We start from the raw sequence: 19,158 nt of genomic DNA, 5'->3' as shown, positions 1-19,158 counted from the left end.
TTGTGAAACCAGTACTGACTGACCTTGGGTGAATTTCACTTCTTAATTTGCTTGATTTTATATTAAAAATTACTGCTGTGGGGGTAAGGGTAGTCACACTGGTGCTTGTAGTATCTGTTCTGAAGATCTCTCTTGACTATGTGGCTAGTGAGGGGGTTGGGGAAGAATGATTGGAAAAAGAATGATATCACCCTGAGCCATGGAGACTGATACTCTTGCTTGAACTGGTTTCTATTTACAAAGACAGAGCCTTAATTAAAGGGCCTTGCACAAAGAATAGATAAGACTTAAGGAGAAAGAATTGTTTTAGTTCTTCGCTTTTTCCCAGATATATTTCTGCCTCACTTTCTGAGCTATCACCCAACTGACATATCCTGAGAGATCTTTATTTGCTTCTTTCCTTTTCACAGGTAGATGGATGTAGATTGTGGACCCGGTTATACTCTAAATTTTACTTGATCTACTCAGCTTTCAAAGTGAGAAGAAACCTGAAATTCGGCTTCAGTTTAAAGGAAATATGACATACAGTTTGCAGTCTGGCTTCAGCCTGTCCCCACTCAAAGTGAAGAATATCATTGGTCTTGTCTGAATAAAGAACATACTGTAGGTCAGCAAGTGAATAAAAATCAATTCACTTTATTTAGCGTAATTTGATCACAATTTGCCTAATGATTTGACTGACTTAGCTCCTGCCGTTGCAAATACATGCACAATATGTTACAATGGGTCAATTTTAAATGCTTACAGTTAAAATTCCATGTGTAATCCTTTTGAGATGAGGCTTTAAAGCTTAATCCAAAATCCACTGGCGTTCATGAAAGTCTCATTCCCTATTTTTACACTTACCATTTCATTTTTTAATTATATTCTTTGATTAAAAACACAAATGTATACATATTCAGCATCAAAACTCCTTGTGGAGTTTTCATGTATTTAAGCTTTAAAGTTTGATTCACTATATTAGTTCACCTGCTAGGTCAAAAATAATCCTTTGTTTTCTTTGCATATATTTTTAGAGCTGGATATACATAAAAAGGCAAAAGTTGTTGATCAAAACTTTTACTTTAATGGTGACTGCCGTGACAAAGCAGTATAAGGCTTGCTAATAGGGCACCTGGAATATTTTCAGAGGAAAACTTCAGCATGCCAGTACTGTGAACTAAACAAAATTCCTGCAGAAGGTGGAAAGGCTACTGCAATATAATGGTGTTCTGTGGAAACACATGAGATGAAGTAATTTCTTTGGGTTTTATCTTTTTTACACAGTACTTATCTATACAATGTGATTAAATTCATTATTTAAGAAATCTTACCATTCATTGAAAAGAAATTGTACTGTTATTGCATTTTCTCTTATAATGTACTGTACAAATGTAATTACTGTATCTTTTTCTTTCACCTTTAGAGCTGAATGAAACTGAATTTTATACCATACGGGTTTTTTTTCCTTTTTGGATCTGCTTCTAAATGTTAGGCTTCCTTTTATGCCCGCAAACTATTAAAACTCAGTCTTCTATTGGCAAATGGTATTATGGATACTAGTTGTATAATTTTGTTCATTTAATGGCATTCAGTTACATTTGTGAGCTGGTAGAAGACAAAATCCTACGGCATTGCCTTCTCTTCTTTTTTATACTTGTAATACAAAATGGGTGAGAGCTAATTTCAGGCCCCGTAGCCCCGTCCTGCATAGGGAGGTTTGGGGAGTTGGGGGGCAGAGGGGGACTGACTCAGTCTGTGACAGCTCTAGCCAAAACTCCTTATGTGGCCTGCAGGCCCAAATAATTGCCCACCCCTGCAATAGATTATTTATTATTTGGTATTTGTGAGGTTAGTAAATCACCATATCTATCTATCTATCTATCTATATATATATTGTGTGTGTGTGTGTGTGTGCGCGCATGCATGGTGTATACTGCATATGTTTGCAAATGTATGACTATGTTTCTCTTGTATTTAGAACCATTCACTCTAACTTTGTGATAATAGCTGGAAAAAATTGACTCATCAGTAAAACAGAATAATGAAACAGTTTTTCATTAAAAGAATGGAGGCATTTTTCCCCACCCTATGTTCATACAAATTTTTGACCCATTATGCTTACTAATGGTTCCTATCATATCTATTGAATTTTAATGTTAAAAGTATGTAGTATCCTGTTCAGAATGAAAATCAATATTCATGTAATGGCCTAGATTTAGCATCCACTGTGCCACAAAGTAGTGAATGATGTTAACAGTTGTGTATATTTGTTAAACACATGTGACCACAACTCCAGCTGTAGTTACGTGGTATAGATGTCTCTATTAACCTCGAAGAGAAACTGCATTATTTCTAATGGGCGATTATTTCTACCCAAGATCGGTCCTCTTCTGCACTGCCATGTGCGATATACACTGTTACCTTACCTTTGTTTCCATGAACATATGCAATGCGGAAAGCTTATGCCTGTTAGTTATGTTATACCTTCTTTGAATACTGAAGTATAGCTTCAATGTGTTGGCACTTCAGTGCTTTGCCAGGGTGACCATGGAGATTGCCAGGCATAGGTGGGCTGCCAGGCAAATGCCTCCCAATCCAAATTTTCCTGCTTTCCCTTCATTTTCTACTGGAGCCATACTTTGTTCCAGTGCCTGGGGTTTTGCTATGTAGTTTTGGGATGGAAAGTAGGTCACTGACCCTCTTGCTTTACTGAGGTGGTGTGGAATAGCTCCTCCAAGTTTTGTGCTATAATATTATTTCTGGCCTGAAGCTCCTGGGGATGCTGAAGTTTGGGTGGCAGTGAAGGCAAGCTTCCTGGCTAATCCATAACTAACCTGTCAGTTGACTTCATAGCATGGACATTGAACTAGCTACAAGCCTGGAGCACAGTCACATCACAGGGTCAGAGTTGGGTCCCTGTGAGTCCAAACAATATGTGTGCATCTCTGAGTCACACTAAGATGCCTTATGCTGGCCCAGCCCACTGTAGTGGAACCCAACCGGGGATTGGGTGCTAAAGGCAAAGATAGTCCTTTACATGTTAGAAACAGTTACAGCCTAGAAATATTTTAAAAGCAGCTTTATAATCTATCAAACCCATGAAGTGCTTCCTAGCTGGGAGCATTTTTCAAAATTGCTGCTCTCTAGCCAGAGGCTGCTATATGGGGCTGTGGGGATCCATGGCTTTGCTTCTTCCTTCCCTCTCTCCCCACAGGGCATGGGGAGCAGAGCTGACTGTCAGTACCAATCTGCAGCTCCTGTCTCTCAGGACTGCAGCTCTACTCCCATGTCTACCATGCAATAAAGGAATAAAGTAATTTAAATACAAAAGATAGGGAAAAGGGAGGAAGTGATAGGAGCAGGTTCTATTGCTGAAAAGGTGAAAAGTGAGTTGAAGAAATCAAAGAGGATAAACAAAGCAGTTAACCTGTGGGCATAAAGGTTAAAAATAATCCAGGTAATGGGATAAGAATCCATACTCTCTGTTGAGACCATACTTTAACACAATTCACATTGCAGAGGAATGTAGGCAGCCATGTTAGTCTGAAATTAGGTAGAAGGCAGGGTAGAGATGCACCTGTTTAACAACTAAATCATGGATGCATGAAAACTTCTACATCTCTGATTCAGTTAAGATAGAAAATGCACCTATCCTTCCTACAATCTGGTTTGTGCATGATTCCACATTCGAGTTGATTTTAAAAGGTTTTTTTTCAGTTTTTTATTTTTAGTCTTTAGGAACAGCTACTCTGAGGTTAGTGATGGAATATCCAGGCTGGTTAAAATGTACTGCCACAGACTTTTCTGTCTTTTTGGAATCAATGTCAAATCAGTGTCTATTCATTATTCCATGTAGGGATTGCACCATCTGTCCAGTGTAGGGCAATGTAAGCAGTAAGTAAGGGTAACATGAAGAAAGATATTGATAGGATGCTTGGAAATTTGTAAATATTGCAGTGTGGGACTTCCGTAGTAGTCTGTTCAAGTACCAGGAATCTTTCTGTCCAGGTGATTTGTATAATGGGAGGCTGCAGCCATTATACCTATTAGCCATAAAAAGCCCCTCTAAAAGAAAATTATTAGTAACTTTAGGTAATGCCTCTCTGTCTACTTTAAATTTTTTTCACATTCAGTTACAGAATGACTATGTAAACTATAGTTCTGGTCATCTTTATCATTATTGTAAGTAATAAAACTCATATCTTTCATACGGAAAGCATCCAAGAACTGGTAAGTGTAAGATTTTATTGATCAGAAAATTAATATTGATTTTTCAACAATTAAATGACTAATGTTCCATATTAAGAGTGAAAATGAAGCAAAAACAAAATAAGTTCACATTTTTTGTTTCAGTCTTACTCTATAAGCAATAAATACAATGCCATAGCTTCATTAATCTTATTTACATTGTACAATACTTGAATTTTGCCTAATTCCAAGCATAAATGTTTCATGGCATGTAATGATAACACAAAAGTATGTGTTGTAGCATTTCTACAGCCCAGTACTCACTATGAAAAAATACAGAATGCCAAAAAGTGGTAAGTTAACATTTACAAAAAATGGAATAAGATGAGATCCCAGTACAGACCTTGAACTAAGTGTTGTTTGTGGCAATTTGTTAAACGAAGGCAGTAGGATAAAAATAGACACATTCTATTATTTGAAAATCCAGACATATAAAACTAACATCTTAATATTACAGATATCAAATATTACACAAGATTCTAAACAAGAGAGATTGAAAATATTCATCATACATACAAATGTGGAACTGCAGTGAGAAATGCTGTCCTGTTAAAAAGAACTATTAAAAATAAACGGTTGCCTCTTTTCCTTCAGAATATAAGTAAAAACTGCACAATGATTTGTCTCGTGCTCTATAAGGTATGAAACAAAAAGCCACAAGGAAAATCAGCATAAGGATCTGATGTTTTGATTAAACATCACAGTAGAAAGAAATCCTGCTCTCAGCAGCTGAGGATGTAAGAGGGATATGGAAAGAAAAAGAAGTAGGAAACCTATTCTACAATGAAAGTGCCAGGTGGAAGATGTTCTACTTCAAACTAAGTGGGGAATAGAGCTATATAGTATTTGGGGCACAATGCCCAGCTAGGGTTGTGTTTCATGCAACCTTGCAAGGGCCACATGAATGTACACTCTTTCCTAAAGAGAAGAGGGCACCTGATAGTACATTGTGTTTCTCCATTCAAACTGTTAGAATAACCTTTTACCTAAAGCACTGTAGCTGTAGCCATCATCTCTTTCTTGTGCCATACAAATACAAAGCTCTCTAGTGAAATGACTGGGTACTGTTGGCACCCAGTCCTTTCTTCAGTAAAGGATGTGAAGTTGCACTAACTAAAATAAAACTGAGCTCTTCTAATTTAACTCTGAGATTACAACAGCATTTCAGCTATCATTTATTATTTAATCACGATAGTCTATAGTCAGGCACTTTTGAATCAAGCATCAGGAAATCTTATGTAAAGAAACCCTAAAGAAGTTAAAAGCTTGAAAACGTAGAACTTGCTGTTTAGATTACACATGGGCATATGTCTTCCAAGATAATCAAGTGCCTAACTAACTCACATTTATTTTGATGATTGATTTAAGTGGGAGATAGGCCTTGGAGGATCTGGACCATGAACTTAAAGAGCAAGATCTTCAGTTCGTGTAATTCTACATATTTCCACTGACTTGCAGAGAACTATGCTGATTTACAGCAGACGAGAATCTAATCCCATGCGTGAAGTTCACATCTGAGCAGGATGTCTACACTACTTAAGTTTTCTAGGAATTTCACTCAAACCAAATAATAATAAAAAAACACTGTTCCAGCAATTTGGTCAGAAAGCAAACTGGTAAGCAGGTTGTATCCCTCACAATAGTAAATATTATGACACTTGATTTCTAGAACCTGGCACTGAAAGCACAGCTTCCATATGACTTTCATGAAGTTCATATGCACTCAGTCAGACAGCTTGTTATCTGAACAAAAATCTTGATGCCTGCAACATCTGAGTTTCTATATTTTCATAAAGTTTTAGCAGAATCCCTTCCAAGTTAAACACCAACCAGTAGAAGATCTGAAATATATGGTAAACTGCAAGTGTTATGAATGCATTGCATTTTCCTATCATTGTTATCTTTTGAAACTGCAATGATGAAGACAAACTTTATCCAAAGCCTTAGGAAAGCATATGCCAATAAGCACTGGGATAGCTCATTAGCAGCCTATTTAATTTCATTAAAAAACTAGTGGCAAAATGACATTAGGAATAAACCTGAATTCATAATGTTTAATCATAAGCTTTTAAAAGCAAACTGTTTTTAGAAAAGCTTTTTATTACCTCTCAGGCTGGCTTTCATAAATCAGAAATATTTTTGTATGATAAAATTCTATCAACCCTGCCACTAGATTTGCTTTTAAACAGGATCTTCTGAGAGCGACAGTCATCTTCTACTATGCTTCCCTAGTCTTGATTTTTTTCCTTCCATTTCTATAAAAAATACACTATGTAAAAAAATAACACTTTTAAAGCATACATAAAATGCTATATTTAAAGACATTTTCTTAAGACCTTTTCAACAGCCTTCACAATAATTGTTTGTTTACCATAAATTCTATTCCGATATCCTTATTCATGAGGAATAGAAACAATGAACTCATGGAATATAGTATGGCTCAACTTTGAGTAAACTGAGGCAGATTCAAACCTTATACAATCAACAATCACAATATAATGTTGAATTTTCTAAACAATACACTTTAAAAAGTATCCAAAGGTTTTTTATAAGACAAAGCTTATATTGTAACAAGCTTTCTGAACACTGAAAAATTCCAACATACAAGAAGTGGCTGAATAAGTATCTGTCTTGGATGCGTTAGGAACAGTGCATGCTGCATCCATGCAGGAGGTTGGGGTTCATGACCCTTGGGGTCCTTTCCAACTCGATGATTCTAAAATCACCTACATCTAAGATCTTGACTTTATTATTTAAATAGCATCCAAGTTTGCATGTCATTTCAGGAAAGACTCGCAGAGCATCAATGCAAATTTTGCCTTATAAGCTAAGGAACAAGGTATGTGTTAAAGAATAATTATCTTTCAATGCAAGTAGACTTGCCAAAGAGCTGCAGCATGATTAAGCATGCCTTTAAGTTCCATCAAACTCATTTGTGATCAAGCTTTGTTGAAAAAGGAATTAAAAGTTACACGTGTAGTCATAATGGACTTTTCTAACTAGTGCACCTAACTAGTACTGCTTTCATTAAAGCCAACAGGAAACTGCCACTGAAGAGACACACCCACAAACACAGACACACAGAGTTCAAACTTTGTTGTACAGTATTACATTGCAGGATAGATGCAGTTGGGTGGTTTCATACTGCAGATTTTTGGCAGTAGCATCTGTATCCCTTTATGCTTGGTTTAAAACAGAAGCAAAAATGAGCCAGCTCACTGCCAATATATATCAAAGTCCATTATCTTAAACCAGGGCTTGGCAACCTTTTAGGAGTGGCAGGATGAAGTAATGGAGTTAATTCAAAAGGTAGATGTCTCACTACCAAATTGCCACCAATGTCCTGGCTTTGCAGGCTGAATTAAATCACTGGGAAGGCCAAATTCAGCCAAAAAGCCATAGGTTGCTGCAATCCTGCCCTAAATAGTCTGTCTTTCTAAATAGTTATATATTGTATATGATATTAACCTGGACATCTTATTGTAGTTCTGGCACCTGCCGTAACCACTTGTTTAGGTTGCATCAGTTGAAGTACAACATTACAATATGATAAATAAAGTATTTACAAGCTGAGTTCTTGCAAATGAAGTGGCTTACAATATAACCTAGTCTTCATACAAGCTTTCAGGAAAATAAGAAATCTTTCATTGATTCTCTTCATAAAAAAAATTGCCAACTTTGTCTACACGGTAGAAACTGAAGAGGCAAAGTCTGTATTTTTATAAATGTACTTATATATTTGTGCATACATATATATTTATGTGTCCATACTGCATTGACACACATTCATGCATGTGCGCGCGCACACACACACACACACATATGTATAAGTGAATATACGTGTGAGGAATACGTTGTCTTAGGTTGCATCATTCAGGAAAAAAACGTCCCAGGTTTGGCAAAAATCTGGCCATGAAGTCACTAAATCAACAGGTCAAGTTCATGAACTCTGAAGATTAGAGTACTGAAGATCTAAACAGTCTCTAGCAGTCAGCCATATAACTTTTCAGTTTTTAAAACAACAGTCTCCATGTCATGGTATCCTTTCCCATTTAAATGTTCAGTGGTGGAATCATGATTGTAGCTGTAACCTTGAACATCGCTGATTGATGATACTGTGTAGGAAGCTGTGCGAATAGCATCTGAGTGACTGAAGCTGTGTTCAAATTGGATTCTGTACTGATTCCAGTGTCTTCTCAAAACAGCTTGGACCTGTTGCATTAAGTGAACAGGAAGAAAGGAAAAACATTATATATACTTTTTTGGAAGATACTTTACATTCTGTAGTTAAACTGTGAGTACACGGCAATATATTCAATTACCTGGGATGTTATGAAGGAAATATAAAAGTAGTTAGGTGCACTGGTACATCTTGAATGGTATAATTATATTTTACACTTTTAGTAATTTAATGCTTACAAAAGGTGCTGGATTAATAGCTCTGGAGACTAGCTGGAGTTCAAGTTTCTGCTCTCCTTCACTAATGTACTTGACCTGAAGTGGAAAGACCACTTTTAAGGATGAACAGCCACCTCTATTAGCAACTATATTCAAGAGGTCAGTTCCTTGGGAGATGTAAATTCATATATTAGCACCAATATCTTACTTGCAACATCTCTTTTTCTGATTAAGCCCTCATCAAACTGATAGAAAATACAATTTCCTGAATTGAGTTCATCATATTTTCTTACCCTGGTGAAAAATAAATTTGATAAAATAACTGAAGGCCTCAATGTCCCCAGTTTGTTTATATGCTTCATTGTAAGGATATTTTGTTTTTCAGTTGGCTTTCTCTAATACAATATGGCAAAACACCTGTGCTGCACAAAGGCTGGATTTACCAAACGAGCCACATTAATGACATTCACAGGGAAGGGGTCAAGTGAAAAATGACCAGAATTCTGAAACAGCTGCTTTTAGAAAGACTCAAGTTAAAGTCTTCATTTATGTTTTTCCTTGTGCCTTTTTTCCTTGTGCTCAAGAGGCAAAAGGTCATGCACTAATCTTGCCATTCAAACTGAAGTTACATTAGGAATCAAGTTTTAGCTGTATGGTACCTTAATTTCATCTCAGCTACAATCTAGCTTTCTCTTTGTACAAACAATTTTATTGGTGCTGGCAGTTATCAGAGCTGTTCTGCTACTGTTATTTACAGCTGCAAACTGTAGGTGAAAAATGGATAAGAGGTTTTAAAAACCTGCCCTAATGTGATGAGTATTTAATATAACAGCAATAGTTCAACTATAATGGGAAGGGCATAATACAGCCCATGGGCTGGATATGGCCTGGCTGGATATGGCCCGCCAAGCACTTTTATCTGGCCCAAGGGCCCACCAGCAAATTGTGCCCCACCCAGCCCTTCCGCCCATGAGGAGGGAACAAGGTGCCTATGCGTACACACAGCCCCAAACACACCCTATTGCCTTGTTCCCACCCCTGTGGGTAGAAGGGCTCAGACCCACCAGCACACAGCTTCTGTGTGGGGCTGCTACTGCTGCTGCAGCCCCCAGGGGCCTGCTCCACTTCCCTGCTCTCCTTCTGGCTCTGGGCAGCAGGTAGGGAAGCAGTGGGGGCGAGGCTGCAGCTGGACAGGAGTGCAGAGTGTGGGGATGAGGTTGGCGGCAGCACGGAGCCCGTGCCCAAGGGGATGGCAGCAGCATGGAGAATGGCTAACCAGTGTGTGGGTGTGAGGGAGGGTGGAAGGTGTGGGGACTCCCTCCCCACTCTCCCTATTGCATGCAGCCCTGGTAGGTGGTAGCACCAGCAGCAGCAGCAGCAGCAGGTGGGGTGCTCAGGGTGCAGGTGCCTGATGGGGCATGGCTCCAGCCAGCACTGTACACTGCAGCGAGGGGTGCAGCCTTTGTCAGGTCATTTGTATTGCCAGCACTCCCTGCCACTCATGCACAGGCCCTGCACTCACAGCATGGGAGGGAAGCCCCGTGTGCTGGAGCCAGCTGCCTTTCCGGCCAGGGCCGCACAGCACCAGAGAGAAGCCTCAGGCACTGGAGCTGGCTGCCTTCTCTGCTCCCCAGGGGAAGGCATCTGGGGCTTCCCTCCCCTGCAAGACAGCCCTGGTGGAGAAAGCAGCCAGCCCCAGCATGCATGCCTGGTGAGTGTGGGGGCTGTGCACGAGTGACAGGAAGCACCTGGATACAGATGGCCCAGGGGAGGCTGCACCCTTCACTGCAATGTCCAGTGCTGGCCGGAGCTGTGTCCCACTGGGTGCCTGTGCCCTGAGTGACCCACCTGCTGCTGCTGCACCATGGCAGGACATGAGGGGTGGGGAGTTCCCCACCACCCTTCCTTACACCCCACAAACCCACACCCTGCCCCCACAACCCCCAACATATACATAATCCCCCAACATATCCTATGCCCCCTCACATAGTCATACCCACTCAAAACTCCTCACCCCCCCACATCCAACCACACACAAAACCACACCCCTTACACCCCACCATACACATCCACTACACACACACACCCCACCCACCACATGCATACCACACATACACACACCAGATACCCAACCACCACCCCCACACTCCACACCCACACCCCACACCACCATACATATACCCCCATACACATACACCTACAACCACACCCCACCATACACCCCCCCGCAATATACAAGACTAAGAATTTATTTTTGAGTTATGTAATTACTCTATATACACAAAAGAAAAAAATCATGACAAAATATTTTTCATAATAAAATTTGAATATGTTATAGTAGGTGTTTGACTTTTAGTGTATGATTTGGTGTTTTTCTGGTTCTAAGATGGCAACCTCCCAAAAGGAGTATTTCCAGGGGGGCAAAGGGAGGGACTTCTGGTGGCAAAGGTCAGGGGTTATGAGTGGGTCTTCCATTCCCAAGATGACAACAAGTTGGTGGGGCAACTGTTAAGGGATGGGACTACCCATGTGGCCCTCAGCAGCTCACCAAAACTTGTTAAGTGGCCCTCCACCTGAAATAATTGCACACCCCTGAGCTATAATATTTATTTCCTTGTTAGACTTTCAAAAAAGATTGAAAATGATGGGCAGCTAACTTGTGGGGGGAGGGGGGTCTGATTTCAGAGAGTGCTATGGTGAAATTGTCTTCACAAATTAAATATCCCAAATCACCCAGTTATGTCAGATTTATTGATGAACACAGAATTACACGATAAGCCACGACTTGCAGGACTAATGGTGACCAACTGTTGTGGGTCAGTACTTTCATTATGTCTTGTTTTTGTTTGGTTTACATTTTCTAGCACAATGCCTTATTTTGCCTAAGGTCACTGTGGCTTTAATTTTGAAAGAAAAATAAAAATAGAACAGCACAGACATAAACTTTGGACTTCCTGAAGTCTGATATCAAAGCCTTAGTTAAAAAAAGGGCTTAATATTTCTCAAAAAAGAGACAATAATAAACTTATAGACAATTATCAAAAGAAACCAGTTAAAGTAGGAAGCCAGTATATTTTTCCCCATCTGGATTACCATCTGTCTGAATCCACTGCAAGCCTTTTAGTCTGCACTTCATAAGTGCAGATCATCAAAGCATTGAACAAATATTAGCTGTCTAAATACTTTTGTGGATCTGAGTTCTAGCTCTCTTTATGTAAAAAAATTCAGTATCTCTTTCTGGAGCTGTATGTACTATTCCAATTTACATCAAAGGAAGTTCTGCCACATATTGAGTAAGGTTAGTATGCAAGCTTAATTTTTCACACTGTAAAGAACCCATTTCAATTAAATGAAGCTGTGAGTCACAGGAATGTTATAAAATATCTGTCTTTCTGAGAAAGGAACTTCAGAAGTTGCTAAAATTCCACTCCTTTCCTATTATTCTGATGCTGTGACCTAAACTCTCAATATGAAAGCCTCTATTCTCAATTGATTAAAAGATACGTGCAGTCCTAAATGAATGTTAACATTCTTATTATCATTACTAATTATTTTATTTGCCATGAATATCCATAGTACATGCACATAGTAACACACTGAAGAACTGGTAATTTAAAATTTAAATAGATGTGACAGACAGCTTGGGTTTTTTTAAAAACAGGACATTTGGGGTGTCTATACATGTGATCTGGAGGTGGGGTGGTTCTGAGAGCTGCTCAAGTCAAAGTGTCCACAGCATCTTGTCTATCAGCATCCCCATGCTTTAAAATGGTGGCGGGGGCACTTTGTTTGACGAGCTTTAGATAAAGCGTCCTCTCCACCATTTTGGAGTGCGGGGATCCTGACACATTAGACATGGAAGCTGGCTGGAGCACAGTAAATATCATGCTCTAGCAGATATGATTAATCAAGTCTGTTCCAGTGTGCTGTAATTACAGTGGGTTTCAGCAGCCTCCATGCTCGTGTATAGGTACCTCAGGGGTCTTGCTGCATGTTCAAATTAAAGTGGGATAGAAACCAGCTATAGAGTTGTTACACACTTTCAAGCATTAACTTTGTTGGCTCTTTTTATAGATCAATAGCTCATTTTTACGGTGTGTTAATATACTTTGTACATGTGGCTGGTCTAAGTTTATTGCGTGATTAACCTGTTAATTGTGCGATACTTTACTTTGCATTTGTGGCCGGTCTTACTTTGCACATGTGGTTGGTTTAAATTTATTGTGCTATTAACCAGTTAACTGTATAGTATATGCAACTGTGTAGCAGAGGCCTGAGATACAGTGTACCAGAATGACTTGCCCAAAGCTACAAGGGCTGCCAATTAAACTGAGACCTCTTATGTTCTACACATGAATCTTATGTCTTATGCCTGAACTCCTGGCCACTAACTTCCTACAGGCTCAGTATGCTCTGGCTACTAGCTTCCTACATGCACTAGCATGCTCTGGCCACTCGCTTCCTACAAAACTCAGAAACACAGTGATGAAGGTGGTCCGGGAGTTCTCTCCCCAATATCTCTCAAGCATTCCAACAGTTCTGAAAAATAACAGACAGTTTATTGAGAAAATTTCAGGCCCATTTAGTTTTGTTCCAATTTGGAAATAAACTTTACTCAATTCTTATATTAACAGAATTTTGCTGCTTCTGCTCCTCCCCCAAGTGGCACCAATATCAGTGAGTGAATGTGAACAATATTTGCTGTTTTTATATGTATTGGTATTTGTAGGATTCAGACCACTCGTTCACTGATTCTGCTAGGCAGGATTCTAAGAACAATGATGAAGATAACTGTTTAGTAATGTAAATGTATAAAGGCCTTGCCCTAAAATAGTCATTTTGCCTTTATAATTTTAAAAAACAATTCTAAAGCATAAGCTTATCTTTTTCTTTTTGCCAAAAAGATTCTAAAAATCCAAACTAAAACACGTGATTCCCCCTCACCTCCTCATTTTATAGCAGGAGTCAGTATTCATGGAGTTACCAGATTAAAAGACCCAGAAGCTGGAGATGATATATTATAGTAGAGGAAGTTAAAGGTGTTCCTTCACTGTGCCTTGCCCTTAACCTGGAAGAATCAATTCCGTCTTACTGGGACTGAAGCTGCCACAGTGAGGACACTTAAGTGCTTATTTTCTAGAATCATTTCTGCCAGGTTTGAATATGATATTTTCATATGAACTTTTCATACAAAAAATCTGCAGAATGCTTTGTGTCTTGCATTAATTCTGAAATAAATGCTGAAGCTACTTGGCACCTACTCAGCTTCTAACAGGAATGGGCCCTTCAGTACTTGTAATGCCATGAACCATATTAGAGGAAATTCCTTACCTTAATTAATCACTTGTCAGAAAAGGGAAGCTCAAATACCATTCTCTTACTTGTCATTTACATATTTCTTTTAAGTCTCATTTAAAACTTTACATTTGTCATTGGGATCGTAAATAGCTTTTTAAAAAAACTGAAATTGAAACTTGAAAAATGAAATGAACAAGAAATAAATTTAAATCAGCTACAATACCTCTCCATTGAAAAAGCAGAAAATTGTAGCCACCAACAGACCCTGCAAAACAAACAAACAGAAAGTTTTGGCCCTTACAGATATTTTGAGCTATAAAAATATTTAAAATTCCTACTTAATATGCAACTAGCAAAGGAGAAAATGGATTGCAAATGAAAATTCAATTAGTAGTCATTTGGCCAGGCATTTAATGTGACATTTTATTTCTTCTAAATAGGGCCTTCAAGCATATGACTCACGGGTCGGATCTAGCCCAAAGTTACCTCTGGACTGCAGAGCTCTGGTAAGCCAGGCAATTCAGGGCTGAGGCTAGCAGGGGGTTGGGCCTGCCACAGAATCGAGCTACACAGCTCCATTGGGAATGGCTATGGCTGTGGGTAACAGGAGGGTGAGAGGGTTGTGCTGACACAACCATGCTGCCTGCTCTGCTTACCCGACCACCACCAGGTCCAAATCTGGCTCAAAGAGCCCTACTATCATGATCTTGCCTGGGAGCAAAGTGAATTTGACACCCCGGTTTTAAAGGACTAGTTTAAATGAAATGTAACAAAAAATAATTTACACAGTTGTTAAATACATTGAAATAATAAAATTGTGGTTATATTTAAAGCTTCCATTCACATCTTGACTACTCTTTAGGATAAGTGACAAGTATTACTAAAAGCTTCCTACCTGATAATGCATAAGGATATGCATCACATAGTCATATACTTCTTCAGCAATACGTCCTTCTGGTCGCCATGGAAACAGCACAAATTCAATGCCAAGAAGTGGCACTAAAATCAGGGTAGCTCTCACAGCTTTCATATACAGATTAGATTCTGCCTGGTGTGTAACTTTTAGCTTTGTTATAAGAACTCGCACAATATTCAACAGGAAAAAAAAGTTTACCTAAAAGAAAAGAAAATGTACTTTTTCTTAAAGTCTGATAAAATGGGCCAAATTTATTTTATAATGTTGAAAAACAAGGGAAACATTTACAAAATTCTTAAGACAAATCATACTACATGTATGTCATTACATATGTATTTACTGTAAAATATACTGAAATATCCTTCATCTGGCTGGGAGCCATTCTTTGGCATTTGAAGGAGATACATTTTTGATACTTCTTTTCCTTTTATGCTTTTATAGAGATAATCATGTAGGTCTTTCAAGATTGTGCATGTATAGCAACACAAATACCAACCCCCATGGGGCTTACAAGTTGTCAGCCTGATCCTGCATTCCTTGCATATTCAAAATTCCCAGTAACATCAGTTAAGTTTTTGGCACCCAAGGAATTCAGAATCAGGTTGCACATTAATTTGAACATGCCAAATTCAAGTCCATGGAAGCTGTAGGAGAAAATCAAAGTCTAATGAGCAAAATCAATAGAGATTTTGCTATAAAGGGGACAGGATTGCCTAGACAATGATGAGATTAGAAGATGCTATTATTATGCTATTTAAAACAATAGTAACAGTATTTTGCACTTTTACAGCACATTCCATCCAAAGCACTCAAGACACTGTGGAGACATTAATGAGTACATTCTTACTATATTCTCTGGCAGCAAAAAACTACTGTAAACACTTACTAACAGGGGACCCAAGGCACGGGTCCAGATCCCATAGAAGCTAATGTACTGCACCATGATTTAAGTGAATTAATGCCCAATTATCCAGGAAGTCCAAACATCCTAATACAGGCAGCACCCATTAACATGGTTTCAGTTAGCGCTATTTCGCTATAGTGCTCATTTAAAATTGATACCTGGTTCCTCTGAGTGCTCAGTGAGTTTTGCTATAGCACTCAATGGAATCAGTGAGCTTTGGTGGGAAGGCAGGGAGAAGCAGTAGTGGCGGTGGCAGCAGCAAGTGCGGTGAGTGGCAGCGAATGCGGGGCAGGCGTGAGCATGAGGATGGGGAGAAGCCCGGCACGGCTGCTGAATACAGACTGCTGGGGCGGTGGAGGGGCTGGTGGTTTTGCAGCCATCTGGGAATGGGGTGGGGTTTACACTTGGCTGGGCAAAGTAGCAGGGACGCTGCAAACTGCCCTGCTCCTGGCCAGCTGCAAGCATTCACCCTGCTCCTGTGGGATGCTCCACCACTTGAGTTCACCAGCTGAAGCAGCAGCAGTGGTGAGAAGTGCAGGGCCTGTGCCGGGGCCAACTGGGGCCTGCATCCAGGGTGGGGCAGCAGGAGTGTGGGGCCTGGGGCCAGGGCCAGCAGAGGCCCATGCCCAGAGCAGGGCAGCAGGAGTGCCAGTGGGCCGGCGGATAGAGGTGGCGGCGGTGAGAAGCGGTGAGTGGGGGGAACAGGCATTTGCGCAGGGTCTGTGGTGGTGTCTGGGGCCAGGGCTGGTAGAGGCCCAGGGTAAGGCAGCACGAATGCAGGCCCGGGCTGGTATGTGGGACTGGAGCGACCAGGAGGCTAATGGGGAGAGGCAGCGGCGGCGGTGAGAAATGGTGGCAAGTATGCAGTAATGGTGGCAAAGCTGCAGTAATCAATTATGTATATTTACATTCATCCCTATGAGAAAATGGGGTTCGCTTAGCGCGGTTTTGCTTAGTGCTTGGTTTTTCTGGAACCAATTAAGAGTGCTAAGTGGGGGTTGCTTGCACAGAGAAATGCCCAAGCTAAAAGATCAGTTTGAGTTAGTATGTTTCTTCTGTGTTTTCCAGTTAAGCATGACTCTATAGAAAGGTGCCAAGTCATTTCCAAATCAGGCCTTATACCACTTGCTTCACTGAAGTTAAAGCCCCACTGAGTGACCTTATTGGGATTACCAGCTTGGTTAATGACCTCTAGTGTAGATAGCTGCTGAAGGGGCAAGATTTTTAATAATTTTTGCTGTGCCTGCATTAAGGACAAAAGTGCCTTTTAATAATCTATGGAAAATGAAAAACTTCACTAGGCATGTATGTATTGTTGCCCTATTCACTTATGGAAAAAGTGATAAAAGGAAGGTCATGATATTATGATTATTTTTAGAGCATATAAATATTTGAAATATAATATTTTAAAATTGTCATGCTGAGTTTTTACAGTGGTTAGCAGACTTTTATTGCTTACTGAGTTTGAACCAGATTTGAGTTCCACTGGGCATGACTACATATCCTATTAATGTGATTGAATATACTCCAGAACAGTTTATGCTGGTATTTATTGCCCCTGGACATTTACATGTGTGCCCAGGAGTGCAGCATGTTGAGCCAGAGTGGAACAGCCCCAGCTGGCAGGGAGCCCTGGAGGTCAGCCTGCCAGCCTGGGGCTGCTTCGACCTGGGTCATCATACAGTGGAGGGGATGGCTGAGGCAAAAGGGTGCTCCAGAGCAGGGCTAGTCAGCAGGAAGCCCCCGACACTGAAGCACCCTCATGCCCCAGCCAGCCCTATCAGCATCTACATGTGTTGCGGTGCACTAAATAATGCCATTGTAGGATAGTGCTTGTGTTGGCAGAGATAATTAGTTTACTATGGACTAATAGGACCACATGTGTAGATGCTGAGATTTTACTGCAAAGTAAATGTCTTGTGTAGACACCCCCACTAGAAGTTAGGTGCCTAAATACCTTTGTGGATCTGGGCTTAAATCTACTTAAACACAGTGAGTATTCATAGCCATAACAAGTGACAAGAAGATTCAAGAAAGGCAAGGAGTCTTCTATTATCTCTTTTATTGGATCAACTGCTGGAAAGATGGGAGTACTGTTGAATAAGCTTTGAGGCATCAAGTGACCTTCCTCAGGAGGCCATGCAAGATGCAAGTCAAACATATCTATATGAAGCTGGAGATAGGCCTGTTGAGAGTCTCTGGGTTAGGGTCAGAGGGGAAAGCAACAAGGATGATATCATGTTGGGGGTCTGCTATAGACCACCAGATGAGGAGGAAGTGGTAGATGAGGCTTTCTTCAAACATCTGGCCAGCTGCAAACTGGCAACCTTGTCAAAAAAGGCTCAAGTGTTCAATGCCTCTTTTGCCTCAGTCTTCACAGGCAAGGTCAGCTCCTAGACTACTGCCCCAGGCAGGACAGTTTGGAGAGGTGGTGAGAAGCCCTCAGTGATCCAAGAACATGTAAGGGACTACTTAAAAAAGCTGGATGTGTACAAGTCCATGAGGCCGGATGGGTTGTGCCTGAGTGTGCTGAGAGAGTTGGATGATGCGATTGTAGCACCACTGGCTACCATCTTTGAAAACTTATGATGATCAGGAGAGGTCCTGGATGATTAGAAAAGGGCAAACATAGGGCCCATATTTAAGAATGGGAGAACAGAGGATCCAGGGAGCTACAGGCCAGTCAGCCTCACCTCAGTTCCTGGAAATATCATGGAGCAGATCCTCAGAAATTTCTAAGCACTTGAAGGAGAAAAATGTGACTAGGAACAGTTGGCATTGGTTTACCAGAGGCAAATCATGCCTGACCAACCTGATTGCCTTCTATGATGAGATGATTGGCTCTTTGGATGTGGAGAGACCAGTGGATGTTGTGTACCTGGATTTTAGCAAGGTTTTTGATACAGTGCCCTACAACATTCTTGCAGACAAGGAGTATGGGCTGAATGAATGGACTGTAAGGTGGCTAGAAAACTGGCTGGAACATCAGGCTTAGGGAGTAGTAATCAATGGCTCAATATCTAGTTGGCAGCTGATATCAAGTGGAATGCCCTATGGGCCGGTCCTAGGGCCGGTTTTGTTTAATGTTTCCATCAACAACCTGGAAGATGGCATAGAGTGCACCCTCAGCAAGTTTGCAGATGACACTAAGCTAGAGGGAGTAGTAGATATGCTGGAGGGTAGGGCTAGGATTCAGTGTGAGCTGGACAAATTGGGGGATTGGGCTAAAAGAGGTTCAACAAGGACAAATGAAAATTCCTGCACTTAGAAAGGAGCAATCCCATGCCTTAGTACAGGTTGGGGGCTGACTGGCTGGACAGCAGCTCTGGAGAAAATGACCTGGGGGTTACAGTGAAAAACAAGCCAAGAAGGCTAATGGCATACTGGGCTGCATTGGTAGCTGTGTTGCCAT

At 40.5% G+C, this 19,158-nt stretch overlaps 1 protein-coding gene across 1 annotated transcript in view; it reads right to left on the bottom strand.

Annotated features, from left to right (window-relative positions):
* Positions 1 to 4,207: 4,207 nt before the first annotated feature.
* Positions 4,208 to 19,158, bottom strand: part of CALCRL (calcitonin receptor like receptor) — a 114,469-nt gene continuing 99,518 nt past the window's right edge. Inside the window, exons 12-14 of the mRNA XM_090045271.1 lie at positions 14,822 to 15,040; positions 14,150 to 14,191; positions 4,208 to 8,442 (exon numbers count right to left, since the gene is read on the bottom strand). Coding sequence (XP_089901397.1) covers positions 8,221 to 8,442; positions 14,150 to 14,191; positions 14,822 to 15,040 — 483 coding nt within the window. The 3' untranslated portion in view covers positions 4,208 to 8,220. The remainder of the gene's footprint in view (positions 8,443 to 14,149; positions 14,192 to 14,821; positions 15,041 to 19,158) is intronic.

The sequence above is a fragment of the Crocodylus siamensis genome, chromosome 4 (assembly GCF_052110815.1).
Source record: "Crocodylus siamensis isolate JL-2025a chromosome 4, ASM5211081v1, whole genome shotgun sequence".
In the NCBI taxonomy this organism is placed as follows: domain Eukaryota; kingdom Metazoa; phylum Chordata; order Crocodylia; family Crocodylidae; genus Crocodylus; species Crocodylus siamensis.
Note: the sequence above shows the minus strand (reverse complement) of the source record. Positions and strands in the feature narration are given on the sequence as shown.